This window comes from Rhinolophus ferrumequinum, chromosome 4 (genome assembly GCF_004115265.2).
Source record: "Rhinolophus ferrumequinum isolate MPI-CBG mRhiFer1 chromosome 4, mRhiFer1_v1.p, whole genome shotgun sequence".
NCBI classification, from domain to species: domain Eukaryota; kingdom Metazoa; phylum Chordata; class Mammalia; order Chiroptera; family Rhinolophidae; genus Rhinolophus; species Rhinolophus ferrumequinum.
In genome coordinates, this window is record NC_046287.1 from 57,890,851 (window position 1) to 57,907,493 (window position 16,643).

The 16,643-nt window shown below is 39.0% G+C and overlaps 1 protein-coding gene across 2 annotated transcripts in view; it reads right to left on the reverse strand.

The window, feature by feature from the left end:
- HOOK3 (hook microtubule tethering protein 3) overlaps positions 1 to 16,592 on the reverse strand; it is an 84,566-nt gene extending 67,974 nt beyond the window's left edge. The window contains exons 1-4 of one of the 2 annotated variants that reach the window (XM_033104059.1): positions 16,287 to 16,562; positions 10,773 to 10,858; positions 3,073 to 3,145; positions 1,374 to 1,424 (exon numbers count right to left, since the gene is read on the reverse strand). In XM_033104059.1, coding sequence (XP_032959950.1) covers positions 1,374 to 1,424; positions 3,073 to 3,145; positions 10,773 to 10,858; positions 16,287 to 16,343 — 267 coding nt within the window. In that variant the 5' untranslated portion in view covers positions 16,344 to 16,562. Of the gene's footprint in view, positions 1 to 1,373; positions 1,425 to 3,072; positions 3,146 to 10,772; positions 10,859 to 16,286 lie in introns of both variants that reach the window. The other variant, XM_033104060.1, reaches the window with a different exon arrangement.
- Between the last annotated feature and the right edge of the window lie 51 nt (positions 16,593 to 16,643).

The following is a 16,643-nucleotide window of genomic DNA, read 5'->3' on the forward strand; positions in this document are numbered from 1 at the left end:
AGCAAAGAAACTAGGTACTATTGATCCCTCCACCATCCCAGAAAGACTGGATGTGTACTCTCTGAAGAAGTAGAGCCAGAAAGGTACTGAACAAGGGGTCATCAGAAAGAGCAGAGATTAAATACAGGGTCATGCCCCCAACAGTAAGATTGCTCCTAGCCACCTTCACTCCATTTGACTCCAAAATGCTGACAGCAAGATACGTGTATCAGGAAGGAGAATGGAAGATTCTTTTATGGGGAAGCTCAGTGGCCCCAAATGAAATGACTTATATGCAGACAACAGGTATGTCTCTGTCTAATAACCCTACAGTGAAAAATGAAGATCCTAAAAGTAAAGAAGCAGAATGAATGTGGCTGTAGTGCTATGCGTTAGGGCACAACGTGTAAGAGGTTAGAGGGGCCATGCCTTACCTGGTATCTCGCGATAAGAAGTAAGGATTTGATTCTCAATGCAAGAGGAAACCATGGGAGACTTTGAGGAGAGAGTGACATAATCGAATTTATATTTTTAAAAATCATCCTGGCTTTAGAGTGGGGAACAGACTAGAGGGGGGCAAGAATGAAATAGGGTCATCAACTAGACTACTCTAGTAATCCAAGCAAGAGCTAATGATGGCTTGGTATAGGAGGGTGGCGGTAGACATGGAGCAAGTTATATTTTGGAGGTTTAACTAATACGTCTTGCTCATGATATCAAAAGAAAGAAAGGACCACAGGATGATCTGTAGGTTTAGGGCTTGAGCAGTAAGTAAGTAGGGTGGATGGTAGGGTCACTTACTGAGATGGTGAAGATAGATGATATAAGTATAGATGGAGGTATAAATGCAGGTAAACTTGTGGAGAAACAACTAGTGAGGAAATAACATAGGTTCCTAGGCAGTGTTGTGTCCATTTGGTACCTGTGATCATGAAATTTAAAGTACAACTAGTTTCACTGCCTGATCTCTTTTCCCCAGGGATGTCTTCATTGTTCTGATGCACACTCAAGAGGATAAACTGTAATTAAGGGATGGGGTGGGGTGGGGTCTGCTAAGAAATAAAATGGAAGTAGGCAAGGGAGTTGATTATAATAATGCATAGACTCTAACTTCACAAGTAAAGTAAGAGAGAATTAATAGATAACAGAAAGTAAAATTTTACAGAAATTAGTTTTTATCTATTAACTATCCATTTACAGTGAAAAAGATATTTATCTAGTAACCACCTAATGGATGATTGTTTAAACCAATATCCTAGAAACTATACAATGGAACACAAACTGATTATTAATTTTGAGGTAATTTTTCCTTTACTTGGAACAACTGTAAAACATTATAAAATTAAACTCTCCTATAGTAATACTTCCAAGCAGAATGAGAAAAAAGTCCTTACCTCGTGATTATAATCCAGGATTCCTTTTAAAATTTTCTTTAAATTGCTTATCTGTTTAAAGAGAGAAAACAACTGGGTAAAAGGCAAACACAGATGAAAATATAGTTTAACATAAAACATTTCTAAATCAACTAATCATTCTATTATAGTTAATCATACAGTAAATATAAAAAATAAATGCAACAGCATATTTGAATTACCTTCATCAAAAAAAGTACTTTCAATGGCTTAATTTATGTGATCTAAGATATTTATATAACAAATTAAGTTCCAATTATGTTAAATTTTAAATGTTATGACCACTGACAAACATTGGAGGGTAACTGGATAAGATTTAACAGTAAGATTAAATTATTCAGTTTTTCTGCAGGTAAAGAAAAACATGTACCACCCTAAATGAAGACTTGAGTTCAGTGCTGTTTTCCCCGGAAAAGTGGAGTTGCATCTTACATAGAGGTTAATTTCTAAGGTTAAAAGATTAAGCAAAAATTATAGTCAAAATTACCCTTGGAAATCTCTTAAAGTAACCAATAAAGTATGTCTCCAAATTCCTCCACTGGCAGAAAATACTGCTGTTTCTTCAGTTGAGCACTAAAGTAAATATTTACCTAGGAGCCCATAAAGTTAAAAAAAAAAATCTATTATATCTCAAAATGTTAGTATAACCCTCAGCATTGCAATATACTTGTGCTAGAAGACGAATCCTAGAAACATACCGGATGAGGGACCACCCTATAGATGTCTCCCCACACTCACTCAAGAGAATAGGTCACTGGCTATATGTTATCTGGATGAAATGACGGGAAGAAGCACCTGCACTATTTACTGTTAAGCCATTTTTTTTTACCCAAATCATATGGTTGCATTTGTGTTAAGTTAAATGTGTATATACTATGATTCTGTTGATCATCGACCTAGCTGTACCTAGCAAATGTTAGCAGTGGAAAATGTCCTAGGACAGAAGACAGTAGAAGCGGCTATCAAATAAAAGAGGCTGAGTCATAGCAGTGCAATCCAATGATTAATCAAAGATGTATTTTTCTTAAAAAAATAAACCGAAAACTTTATTAAAAAAAAAAAACCTCATAAATAAACTAACATGTTTATACTTCTAAAAAATTTGAAGACATGGACAATATACTTTATTTCCTTTATTCTAGTATATTCATTTATTCATATTTTAACATTTTAAACTAGAATGTCTTAAAAATCAATGTATTCACATAAAATGGTAGTTTATTTCCCAAATAGTTTCTCATCATTAATAACAACACTAGCAACTATTGCCATTGCACTATCCTAAGCACGTTACACATATACATTAATTCCATTTATTTCCATGAGGTGGCTCCTATTACAATCCTTGTTTCACAAAGGGGAAATTGAGGCACAGAATGGCTAAGAGACTTTCCCACAGATAGTAAATGGCAGAGTTGTGATATGGACACAGGCACTCTGGCGTTAGAATCCATGCCCTCAGTCACTGTGCTTTACTAATTTACATTGTATCTTGGTGAGCAATTTCAGGATACCTACAATCTTTAATTCCAGGTTATGTCACTAAAGACTACTTACGTTTCTAAAGCTCACTGGACACATCTGACCAAAAATCAACACGTATCATATACACACAAGTATATGTGTGTGTACACATACACACATATTTTTATTTACAGATGGAAAAATAAAAAGAAAGTACCTTTAGCCTCCAATTATCTCCCACTTCAGTTTTGATTCTGTTTAGCCAATTTTCATCAAAATATGCAGGATCTCTACAAATAAGAAAAGCTAGCATATTAAGATCAGGTAACTATCAAGCAAAAAAACAAAAATAAAGAACACTGAAACCCATCCCGTATCATCACTAACTGCAACATAAAAATGTACTTGCCACATATTAGCCACTAAATAACTCAGTACATAAGACCAGACGCAATTATAAATTTCTCTAAAATCAACTTGACTGTTATCAGCTCATTAAAAAACATTTATATTTTATCAAAAAACAAACTAAAAGGTGAAGAATAGTAACAGTTAATGTATTTTAAAAACAAATTATGGATAAATACACTAACTTAGAATTAACATGACTTGTAGATACCACACTAATATCTAAAAACAGTCAAAATAAATGACAATTTTAAATAGACAAAAGAAATATATTATGAAAGTTAATACAAACTTTTCACTTAATATTTCAATGATCTCCATTATTTAGTACTTCAAAGGTCGCAAATATTGCTTCTAAAATTTCAATTTGTTTAAATAACAAACTGAAAACCTATTTTCTTAGATATAATACTAGGCATTAGACAAAGGCATTTCTGTTTGCAAAACGCTTAAAAACTAAGATAACATTGGTGTGGACAAACTGAAATAAGGATAGAACCTGAATATATTTATGGTTACTTTTCTTATGAAAACCTCCCAAACACTAGAAAAGAAAAAAAAAACTTTAGCCCAACATGATCCTCATTTTAAAGGTTTTGAAAACGATGCTCTAAGAAATTATTTGCTCACGACCATCGATTGAATACCTATGTCTCTCTGTTCTCATTCACTGCTCTACTGCCCAAAACCTCGTGTTTGACACATCAAAGGTTCTCCATAAATATGTGTGGACTGAAATAGTTTGGAAAGTGACAGCACATTAATTTAGGAAGATTGCAATCTACTACTTTGGCAGAATATAGCAAGAATAGTTACAGCCTTCTTATATTCGGTGTGACTTTTCCTAGTAATAAACTTTGACTCACTATGCAGGTATCTAGCCATAACTATGCTTTGATAAGTAGTTACAATTTTAGCAATGTTTTCTAGTAGCCTTTAATTGATGCTCTCAGGCTAGGATCAAACAATATAAAAGTAATTTCCTCCAAAATCTCAATAGACTGTAGTTCTGCATAGAAACGTAAATAACAAACTGATAATCTTACTGGGAGTGTTCTTCATGAGTAAGAGGCTAAAGATAGCTTACTATGTCCTGACAACTGCTTAAAAAAAAAAACAACCCACAAAACTTACAAAACCATTTCCTTAGATTTTTTTCCAGTAACGTCATATTTGGCTGTAACTTATGTACCAGTCATAGCTTAACCTAAAAGAAAAGCCCATTCATTTAATCCTTAATATAATTCCAGAAATATAGTCAGTTGCCTTCATAGAAACCAAAAAATTAAATTTTATTTTGACTGCTGAAAATTATTTAAACACTGCAGTATTCTTATTAACTTCCCTCAAATTAAGGTGAGGTCCAAACACTGTTTTTGATTCCATTTCTTAATATGACATTTTTATTAGCAAACCTTCGTAATTTTATAGATATGTTGCTTCTTAGGTCTATTTTCTAGATCTTTTAATTACCTAAAAAAGTATTTTGGTTTCCTGCCATTAAACATTTAATGAAGAGTTAGTTATACTCAAGGGAAACGAAAGCATTATGTCCAAAGATTTGTACACTGATGTTCACAGCAGCTTTATTTGTAATAGTTCAAAACTAAAATAACCCATATGTTCATCAGTAGATGAATAGATGAATAGGTTGTGCAACAGCCATACAATGGAATATGTACAAACTATATGGGCAACAACATGAACCACTATCAGAACAATTGTGCTGCATGAAAGAAGCCACATCCTTTCCCTCAAAAAAGAAAACATACTGTGTGAGTCCATTTATATAAATTTCTAGAAAATACAAATTAATCTATAGTGACAGAAAGCAAATCAGTTGCCTGGAGATGGGAAAGGGGTGGCAGAAAGGAGGGATTAGGGAAACTTTCTGAAGTAACTGATATGCTCATTATCATGACTGTGGTGATAAATCTCATGGGCATCTAAACAGGTAAAAATTTATCAAATTCTATACTTTAAAAATGTGCAATTTACTGTATGTCAATTTCATCCCAACAAAGTTGTGGGGGAGAAAAGGAGGGTGGGAAGCACTAAAAAGAAATGAGATATCAAGCCACAAAAAGACATGGAAGAATCTTAAACGCAATATTGCTAAGTGATAGATGCTGACAAGGAGAAAATTCTGGGATGTCCTAAATTAAAGAAGGCTGGAGGGTGGAAGGAAGAGACAAAAAGGGGTTAATCGGTTAACAACTGCAGTGCAAAACCAACAATAGACTGCTCACACTCCCTAGGGTAGGCTGGAATTATTAAATTAACTTCCAGGTAGCTATTTCTAAAAAGAGAGAACGGCCGGGGTGGAATCCAGAACCCCAGAACCCCAGGAGCCTCCACTTCTTGTTTACACGAGCTTTACACCTATCCCAGAAAAAGTCTGCTTCACCTCTCATCCCCTTTGTCTATAGCTAAGGCAAATTCTTTCTGAATGGCTTACATCTTTCTCTTCTCTACTTAATGTATAAAAATGTTTGCAAAACTCTGGGACAAAGGGCTTGTCCTTTCTACCTAGCCATGCTGCTGGTGGTTTAGACTCCATGATGCCCCAAGACCAGTCTCCTTTTTTTTTGCTAGCAATGATCTAATAAACGCTTTCTTTTAAAAAGACTTTCAGGGCGGCCAGATGACTCAGTTGGTTAGAGCGCGAGTTCTCAACAACAGGGTTGTTGGTTTGATTCCCACATGGGCCAGTGAGCTGCGCCCTCCACAACTAGATTGAAGGACAACAACTTGGAGCTGATGGGCCCTGGAGAAACACACTGTTCCCCAATATTCCCCAATAAAATATTAAAAAAATAAAAAAGTAAATAATAAAAAGACTTTCAGATGTGGAAGTTAAAATGTTTAACAAAGCCAATTTGAAAAGGGCTACATATGCTGTATGATTCCAACTACATAACATTCTGGAAAAGGCAAAGCTTTGCAAACAGTAAAAAGATCAGTGATTGCCAAGGGTTGGAGGGAGGGAGGGATGACCAGGTAGAGCAAAGGGGATTTTTAGGGTAGCAAAACTATTCTGTATAATATTACAATAGTGATATACGTCACTATATATTTGTCAGAACCCATGAAATGTAACACAGAGTAAACTCTAAATTTGGGACTTTGGGTAATAATGAAGTTTTAATGTGGGTTCATCAATCATAACAAATGTACCACTCTGGTGTGGGATGCTGAGAGTGGGGAACGCTATCAGCAGGGAATACATGGGAACTGCCTACTTTTTGCTCTACTTTTTAAAACTTTTTTTATTGTAGTAACATACACATAACAAAATTTATCGTTTAAACCATTTTTAAGTGTACAATTCAGTGGCATTAAGTACATTCATTCACATTATTGTGAAGCCATCACCACTGTTCACCTCCAGAACTTTTTCATCATTCCATATGAAATTCTTTTCTACCCAATTTTGCTGTGAAACTAACACTGCTCTAAAAAACAAAGTCTATTAATTAAAAAAAAAAAAAGTGGGAGAACATGAACAGAGAGAGAAACAACAGCAACAAAATTTGGAAAGGTGGAAAGCAGATGAACATAAAATAACTTAAAAGACTAGAGAGAAAAATAAATTATGCTAACAATAAGCTTACTTAGATCCGTTCACATTTGATAAAATGTCTACTAAAACTACAAAAAGACAGTTTTTCACTTGTCAACTCAGACAAAATGAAAAGACTTGCTATTTCCAGTAAAACTCTCTTCCGGCACCCATACTCTACTGGCTTTCCTCATACCTCTCCAGTCCTTCTGCTAGGTGATGTCTTAACCAACAAATGTCAAAGTCCTTCAAGGCTCAGGCATTTTTTTCATCTTATCCCATACTCTTCCTTAAGTGACTTAATCCACACTTAGGGCTTCAATTAAATACCCAAACTGATATTTCCAGTTTAGACTCCTCTTCTGAACTCTCGACCTGTGTGGTCAACTGCTAACTTGGCATTTTCTCTTATGTCTCAATACCACTCACATTCAATGTCTCCCTAACCCAAATCACAACACACCCAGCACTCCTCCACAGCAGATCACCTTTCAGTGTCCCCACATTGGTGATTTGCACCCTCTTCTAAGTGTATTTGCTTTAGAAACTTAAAAGTCAATTTCGATACCTCCCTTTTTCTAACTAACCCGTATCAATCCTCCAAATTTGATTTTCTATGCCATTTTGAGTCCATCCACTTAAGTTTCATCTCCTTTGCCACCTCCGAGCCCAACATACCATCATTTCCCTTCTCAGTTACTACATATTTCTTTCCAATTGATCATCCCTCATCATTAGGTTCTTTTCCAGTTCATTTTATACCTGCAGCCAGAATATTTTCAAAATGTAAATCTGACCATGTGAACTCCCTCTCTTCCCCTCTGAAAACCCTTCAATTGCTTTTCATAGCCCTTGGAATGACGACACAAAGCCCTACATGGTCTGGCTCCATCTACCTTTCAATCATTTTGTACCATGCTCCCCCTCTCCGCTTTAGCCACTCAAACCCTCTTTCTTTCTATGGTAGTGTTCACCATATTCCAACGGCCTATAATGGCCTCTGCATATGCTCTTCCCTCTCCTGAGAAATCTGTTACCAATCATCTTTCAGATTTAATCTGTATTTACTCAGGTAAAATATTCATGACTTCCTTGACTAAGTTAAATATGCCACTTACAAACTTTCATAACATTGTGCACTTCTATGCTGCAGAACTTGTTACAGTAGCAATTTTGTTTTGTGGTTATTTAAATTTTGTTTTGCGGTTATTTAAATTTTGATTTTCCCCAGGCTAAAACCTGAAGGCAATTACCCTGTGGGTTGTGGCTTATCCTTGAATCACCAGTACTAGAAACAAAGTAGTCATTCACAAAATATCAAATACAAAAGAGGAATTCAACTTCCCTGCAGTTGTATATATTATACAATTATTTAAAATAGATATACGACAATATGAGTGAATCTCACAGACATGTTGAGTGAAAGACGTCAGCCACAAAAGACGTCTGTATGTTTCTATTTATAAGATGTTGAAGAACAGGAAAAACTAATCAATGTTGTAGAAGTGAGAATCATCTTTAGAGCAAGGGGTATTGATTAGGGAGGGGCATAAAAGGAACCATCTCAGGGGTGGAAATGTTATATATTTCAATCTGGGAAGTGGTTACTTGGATGTATGTATACACACATACACACATACAACATACACATACATACAAACACACATAAATTCATCACTTTTTTTCATATGCTTGTCTGTATGTGTTATACACCTCAACAAAAGGAAGAAAAGAAGTCATTTGGGGGTGGGGAAAGGTAAAAATCTAAGTACTGATGAGAAATATGCCCATAAGAGTTTGGTAAATTAAAATAACCATTCTGCAGAACATAATATATGATCTTGATTTTGGTAAAAATAATACATTCTTTCTTCTGGTTTCTGCAAGTGAGAGAAATCCTACCGAAACTAACTTAAGCAAAACATTCATTTCCTGACACATACCTGGAGAGCTCTCTTAGCGAGGCCCACGTGCCCACAAATAATTTTTATTAAGAACTTCAGTGAAACTCTCTAGACCACTCAAAGGCTAAAAACTATTAAGGCATCACTCAGACGTGACCATGAAAATCACAAGATCACTCTGGTCAGGTTTCAAATGAACCTTTTTGAGCTCCATCAAAAAGTCTTTGTGCATGTACCGTGTTTCCCTGAAAATAAGACCTAACTGGAAAATAAGCCCTAGCATGATTTTTCAGAATGACATCCCCTGAACATAAGTCCTGATGCATCTTTTGGAGCAAAACTTAATATAAGACCCGGTCTTATTTTCGGGGAAACACAGTGTGTGAGTGTGAGTGTGTGTGTGTGTGTGTGTGTGTGTGTGTGTGTGTATTTGGAGAGATGTCATGTAAGTTACAGAAGAAAGCGATAACAAGCTATACTGTTCAAGCATGAGTACCCAATTCTAAAGGCACACAGATTCTCTGAAATATAGGCATATGAGCTAGTTCTCTGATGGGCAACTGTATACAGCTCACTTCAAGGTGAGCAACAGCAAGAATTCATTTAATGATAATATCGATTTTCAACAGAACTGCAAGAAATCCCAGCTAGCCAGCCATATGTAAATCTTTTAGCATCAACAGGCTGACAAGTGCTCAGGGCTTTAAAAGACAAAAGTATCCCCCAAATCGTGTCAAAGCTAATCCTTTACCTGAAAAATTCCTAAGTCAAAAGTTGAAGACAGGGCTGGCCTGGTGGCTCAGGTGGTTGGAGCGCCGTGCTCCTAACACCAAGGTCTCCGGTTCGATTCCCACATGGGCCAGTGAGCTGTGCCCTCTACAGCCAAGATTGTGAACAACGGCTCTCCCTGGAGCTGGACTGCCATGGGCTGCCGTGAGCAGCTGGAACTCGGTGTGAGCTGCCGTGGGCTGCTGCAGGCTGCTGTGGGCTACCGTGTGCTGCCAGGAGCGGCCGGTGGGCAGTGTGAGTGGCCAGCAGCCAGCGTGAGTGGCCGGCAAGCCGGCGAGAGCTGTCATGAGCTGCTGTGAGCAGCCGACCGAAGCCGGAGGGAGTACAAGTCTCATAATACCACATGGGTCACGGAGCTGTGTCCTACACCACTAGACTTAGAAACAATGGCTTGAACCAGAAGGGGGGAGGGAGGCGAAAAAAAGAAAAAAAAGTTGAAGACAGCCATACTATTATATGTTCATAGTACTTAGAAGGAAAGAATCAGGTATGTTTTATATATCCCAAACAAATATTTAATTCCCTTAATCATTCAGTAAATATGTGTACCCATGATGCAGACTGAACCATGAAAAACAGGTGATCTATAAAAAAAGGCCATTTTCCATATGGTTCAACCAAACACTGGGCATTGCCCTAAGTGCTAGGACACAACAATGAACAAAACAAATACCCTGCCTCTATGTGGAGCTGACATTGTGTGTGGGGGGGGAGGGGCGGCAGACCCTTGTACAAACATACAAGTAAATATACAATATATCAGATGGTGTTAACATACTTCGGAGAAGAACACAAACGGTTAAAAGGGATACAGAGCACAGAGGAATGATTGGCGCTTATTTTATATGGGTGGTTATTTTATATGGTTGGTCAGGAAAGGCCTCACTGTTATATTCCAGCATTATTACTAGGAATAATTACTAGGAATTATTACTAGGAATAATTACTAGGAATAATCCTCCTAGATTCCACAATGGCAAAATCTGGTCACTAACATGAAAATTTCTGCCAAACTTATGCTGAAAAACACAAGGACAAACAATTCTGTTAAAACCACTGGAGGATTATAACGATTACAACCCTAATTAAACTTGCAGCCCAGTTCATCTGCAACTGAACAAGCACATGACCTGACAGTACTTATTTTACATGCAACACACGTTTCCTGTAGCACTTTATTTTTTGTCCATGTTTTCAGTGTAGTAAATAACCATGTACAGGAACATACAAAAAGATAAAGCAATTTATTCTTACATTTTTTGAAGAACCTGGGCCATCACAACCCCATTCGTTAAATCTTCCACGGTCTGGCATGGTGCATCTACATTAAATGTCTGAATCTGAAGGGGAAAAAAAGATTATATGGTTATTAACTATACAGAAGATTTCTTAGGCTTCTGTTCATCAGTACCTCATCTTGGGAGTTGTAATAAATTTTAAAAAGCAGAAGAGTTGGAAATCTTTTCCCCTATGGGAAATTTCCCGCAGGTTATTATCATAATTTTTTTCCCTTTGGCAAAAGAGAAATCATGGAGGACAATGGGTGACTTCCCAGCATCCATTCTCCTCACAGATGACCAATCTAAGAAAGTCACGGTACCTTCATTCCCTCTACCAGTGACTGACTCAGGGATGCACAGGGTAAAGACAATTTGGACCAAAGACATGCAAGGGGGTGCTTACTTGAACTTCTGGGAAAGAAGAGCCAATCTCCTCTTAATGTGAATAAATATGTTGTTGCCTCAATTGCCACTAGCAGTCATCTTATGACTCAAGGGCATCCATCTTAGGATGAGGCCAAATGCAGTGGAATGCAGAAAAGAGCGATAGAAAAACTAAGTCCTTGAAGCCAAAATTGAACCACTGAATTAGAAAACCTTGAAGCTTCCTGTTATGTGAGATAAATCTCTTGTTTAAGCCTGGCCACGCTGAGATTTCTTTTACTCAGAGCCAAAGTATCTATGCAGATGTAGCAGTTACACCATGGTTAGGTTAGATGGTTAGGTTAGATACTCAATTCATTTTTATTTTCAATGCATTCTGAATTAGAACTAACCTTGTACTGGTCAACATGATGTGGCCGAGAAATAGTAGGAATTATTTCTGTGAGTAAGATAATACAGTTGGGCCAGCAATGATTATACCCAGCAGTGCAACCAGGACTTAGAAAGAAAGAAATCACTGGGGAATGACAGATGCAGGCCATGATCTCACAGTTTATAGGTTAGTAAAATGAAAGTATCATAGGAAATGTAAACAGCAAGCACAAAGATTAGAAGTGAGAGTGGGATGCAAATCTAGGAATGAGAAGCAGCTTGGTATGGCTTGGGTGGGCAGTGGGAATTGGAGGAAGAGATGGAACAGGGAAAAAGAGTCAAATGGTGAAAGATTGGGTTAAAGAGAAGTATTACTGTGCAACCATCAGAAGCCACACTAGGACTAAGACCAGTGAGGAGTAAGCAGGACAGTGAGGCCATGAGATCTGCATTTTATAGATCATACCGGCTGCAGTATAAAGAAAGGAATGGTGAAAAAGCGGTAGGGATACATACCTATTTTAGTAGGTTTATGTATTAACATACGTAGATGAGGTCAAACCAGGTAGTGACAATGGAAAAATATTGGGACTAATGCTCAGGTGACCATCTGCCTTCACAAACACTTTCATTGGTTGGGTTATGTATCCACAGGATATTTCAGGATAGCAGCACAATAAAATTTAAAGATAATGACACCTAACTGCATTAAGGCATGAAACTCAACCTAAAGGGTCATAACCTCTCTTTTAATTTCAACAAGCTGTTAATACCTCCAAACCCCACATCACCGTCCTCTGCAAAAGCACGAGAAGAGTAAAGCATGAGATCACCTGGAATTAGTATCTGTAGAGCAGTGGTTCTCAGTCAGGGGCAACTTTGCTCCCTACCAGACATTTTTGGTTGTTCCAAGTAGGTGGGTCTATTGGCATCTTAGTAGGTAGAGGTCAGGGATGCTACTATTAAACGTCCTACGATGCACAAGGCAGGGCCCACAACAAAGAATCATCCAGCCCAAAATGTCAATAATGCTGAGGTTAGCAAACCCTGCTGCAGAGTGGGGGTTCTCCAAGTGTGGTCCCCAAGCCACTGACAACAGCATCATCACCTGGACACTCGTTAGAAACGCGGAATCTCAGGCCCCAGTTCAGATCTACTGAATTACAAACTCTGAACAAGGGGCCTAGCATTCAATGTCTCAACAAGCCCTCCAACAACGCTGATCAATACTAAGCGTAAGAGCCATTTCTTCATGTTAAATTGAACGCAATCAAAACACAGAGGTGAAGTTACTTGTCCAAAGTCACCCCCAGTTACCATGAAACAAAAATCAGGATTTGAACCCAGGTGGTCTGATTTCAGAACTCTTAACTACCACGTTATACTGACCCTTAATTTAAAAAGAAAAAGAAAATGAAAGCTTTAAAAAAATATGTGCTTTAACTTTTGTACATCTGATTGCTTTTCTTTATTCCTCCACTAGAGGACAAAAATTGTTGGTAGAACGGAGTTAGGCAGAGCAGAGAAATGAAATGGGGAAGATACCATCATAAAAATTATACCCTCTCTAATTTTACACACTGGTGTGCATTTTATAGGCTGCAAAATAAATAATATGAAAATTATAAGGATATGCTAATGTTTCTGGGTTTCCCAGAAGAAATGTACTGAGCCTATGCGATAATTCTTTTTTCACTTAGCTTCTTGTCATTAACTGGTAACACCTCAGAATCTTTCTGGTTTTTGGTCTCTAAAACCTAAGGAAGAACAATCTTTCTATTTTTATGTACAGTTCAAGAAATTAGACTTGACAGGTATAATAGGCAGGGCAGATTTTTCTAATAGGTAAGAATACACTTTGATTCAAGTAGTGGGGAGAGGAGGTAGAGTGGAAATTTTCAAGCACGTCCTGCTGAACTTGCTTGCTGTGGACACTTTGATTTGGAATTTAAGCTTACGATGTTTTCCATCGCTAGGATGATAGGATGATACTTTGTCTTTTCATGAGCATTCCTCTTTCAACAATAATTTGGAACATTTGGTTCTTGGGCCAGTAAGCTCTCTGAAACAACAGCAATTTATCCAGCATTTGGGACGAGATGGTCTACAGAAATGAATTCTGTAGAGGTGACTAACAGTCATCGCTTTAAGTATCTGAGCTTTTATTATTTTTACCATTTGTAGTGGAAGAATTTCTAAAATGTACTATATACCTCTTACCTCAAACTAAATGCTATTTAGTGAAAACTTTTGAGATTCAGGATCATAATTATGATCTGCAATAACTGAACATGGAGGCTCTTGAAGTAGCTAAGGCTGTCAGCTCAGAGGCTGAAATCACCCAGACTGAACTTTGAGTTCTTGCGTCTTCTGTTACGGAGAGCTGGCTGTATTTTGCTGAGTGCTGCAGTTATCCTCTAACTTGTTGTGTGCAAAGGAACCACACAACCAATTCGGCTAGAAGTTTATGTAAAATAGAGAAGTTAATCTAAATAGAGAAGTTCTTTCTTTGGAGTGTATTCTATACATTTTCCCCTTCCATTTGGTTTTGGAATTGTGTTCAGCATTAAACTGGCCTCCAGCTATGAGGGGAGGTCCGAGACTGAATGTACATTTTCAGCTACCTCACTCATTTTCCACATAAACATTTATTGCTTTTTATAATGACAACTAAAAGAACAAACCCAGCATTTAAACTCAACTTTATTTTGAAATATTTCAATGTACAACATTTTAAAATGTTTCCAAATCTTAGAATTGTACACCCTTGTGTGAACCCTGCTCTCTAATTTTGTTCCTGATAATCTGTTATCTTCAACAGAAATTTTCCTCACTGAGCCTTCCAGTGACATTTCAAAAAGCCTTTAACACAATACCATATTCCTTGACTTCTCTCTAGAGCTGATAACCTGGATTATCCGTTTTGACATTTTACCAGATTCTAAATAGATGCTGTCATAGTGTATGTTTCTGTTCAAACTTCTCTCTGTGACTCTTGCTCAATATTTTTATTAGCATTTCTCACTCAACTGCACTACTCTCATTTTGCAGATGACTTTCAAATATATCTCTTTGTTCCCATGACTGGTCTTTCTCGACTTTAAACAATGTAGCCCTACTTCCTATTCAATTAGCTTCCTCATCTTTACCCTCTTGCCTCTTTTTCTAGCATTGAGAGGCACTACTTTGTACAGACTCAAAACAGCACATCTTAAGATCCTCAATTTTCTGTTTACAACCTCTGCCAAACCTATTCCTTCCACAGTATCAAAGAATGTGGTAATTCTTTCCTTTATCTCTTCTCCCTAGTCAAACCTTGGCCACATTGTGAAGCTTATCAGTTTTTTCTCTCCTCTAAAAAACAGCAGTGAAACTCATCTCCCCTCCTGAAGTTGGAACCCATTCCAGTAGTAAACTGTATGTTAATATTATTGCAAACAATCTGAAATCCCAAGAATGGCCTAATTAATGCAAAAATTAATGAATATTATCAAGCTCTACCATTGTATGTATACTGTTTCAGAAGACATAATTTAATTAGTGACATAAGCCAAATTATGAAAACCTCAGACTATTTTCATTCCATTTGTTACAACCCACGTAAGGCAATGCTTCTCCTAGCTTTACCACCATCCAAGTGCCCCCACACAGGAGAGTGACGTCTACACTCCAGGGACCTGAACTTGTGTGTTCCATGAACTTTGACATTTGTATTTCACCTTTATAATAATACAAATGCTAGTCATTTCCATAAATATGCTAGTGTTTCGGTCCAGAAATAATATTTAACATTTTTAGCAATGAATACAACAAACACTCCGGAAAGAAGCACTAGGTTTATTCCGTGGCTTTGAAGACCTACCTCTACACACACACACACACACCAGGAACTGACACCACAGTTTGAGAAACACACAAGCATGGATTTTAGGTCCAGCTCTTGAAGAGGCTGCCAAAGGCAGGATTGCTGGCATGAGAATCGAACACATATTTACTTTAATAGTGAGAATTTTAATAAGCGTTTACTAATTTAAAATTAGAATCCCACAACGTTGCCCCTGAAATGTCGAGTTCCATTACTGATTCCCAAATACCTTTTTGATTTGGTTTTATCTTTACTACCTTTAACAACCATACCGCTTGCTTTCTAGACACTAAAGTGCATCCCGCATTTTAAATACTGTATCTGGGTGCCTTTTCGTATTTTTCGCCCCCTCCCTTAAAAGTACTTCTCCTTTTCCAGTGGGCCGGCTCACCACTACAGTGGCTGCGCTCCATCCTCCTGAACGTTACAACAAAGGCGAGGAGCGTGGTAACCAGGGGTCCCCGAGTGCCTCTATCGGCTGCCCCCGGCGCCGAGAGAAGCAACGCTTCGGTGTCCCTGGGAGCGCGAGAGTGAAGCGCCAGCGCCTCATCAGCTGTAAATAACAACCCTAATTATAGTGCCGCCTGCACCCCATCATTAGCCTCCACCTGGCCAACACCTAAGCCCGGCAAGTCTCCCTCGGACCTTGGGCCGAACCTCCCGCGCCCGGCCACTCCCCGCCGACCCCCGCCCGGCCGCGGGTGTAGACGCGGCCCGCACCGGCGTCCCCCGGCTCCGCCCGCCCCAGGGCCCGGATGTGACGGCACCGCTGCCCTCGGCGCTCGCCCCCCGCAACCAGCATGGGGGGATCCCGGAAAGGCGGCCTGGGGAAGGGGGTCTTCCCCCGACCCGCCGGTCATCACATACCCAAGTGAGAAGGCTCTCGCACAGTTCCACCCGTTCCGCCGACTCTACGTGGAACATCTTCCCCTGCTGGGGCTTGGCAGCGCCTCCCCACCTCGCCAAAAACCGCTGCCGCTCGGGCTGGGGCCGCGTCGAAGGGTCCGGGCAGCCGATCTGGCCTCTGGCCCACCTTGTCCTCGGGCCCAGGCCCCCGGCTCTCGTTCTGCGCTGGCAGCGGCTCCCGCACCGTCACCCCCTGCGCCCCTCCTTCTCCTTTCACTCGGGACGCGCGCCTCGCGCGCGCGCCCCCGGCCACGCCCGCAGCCCCGCGTCCCCGCCCCCAGCCCTGACCAGAGCGGCGGCCGACGGGCCACTGCGCGC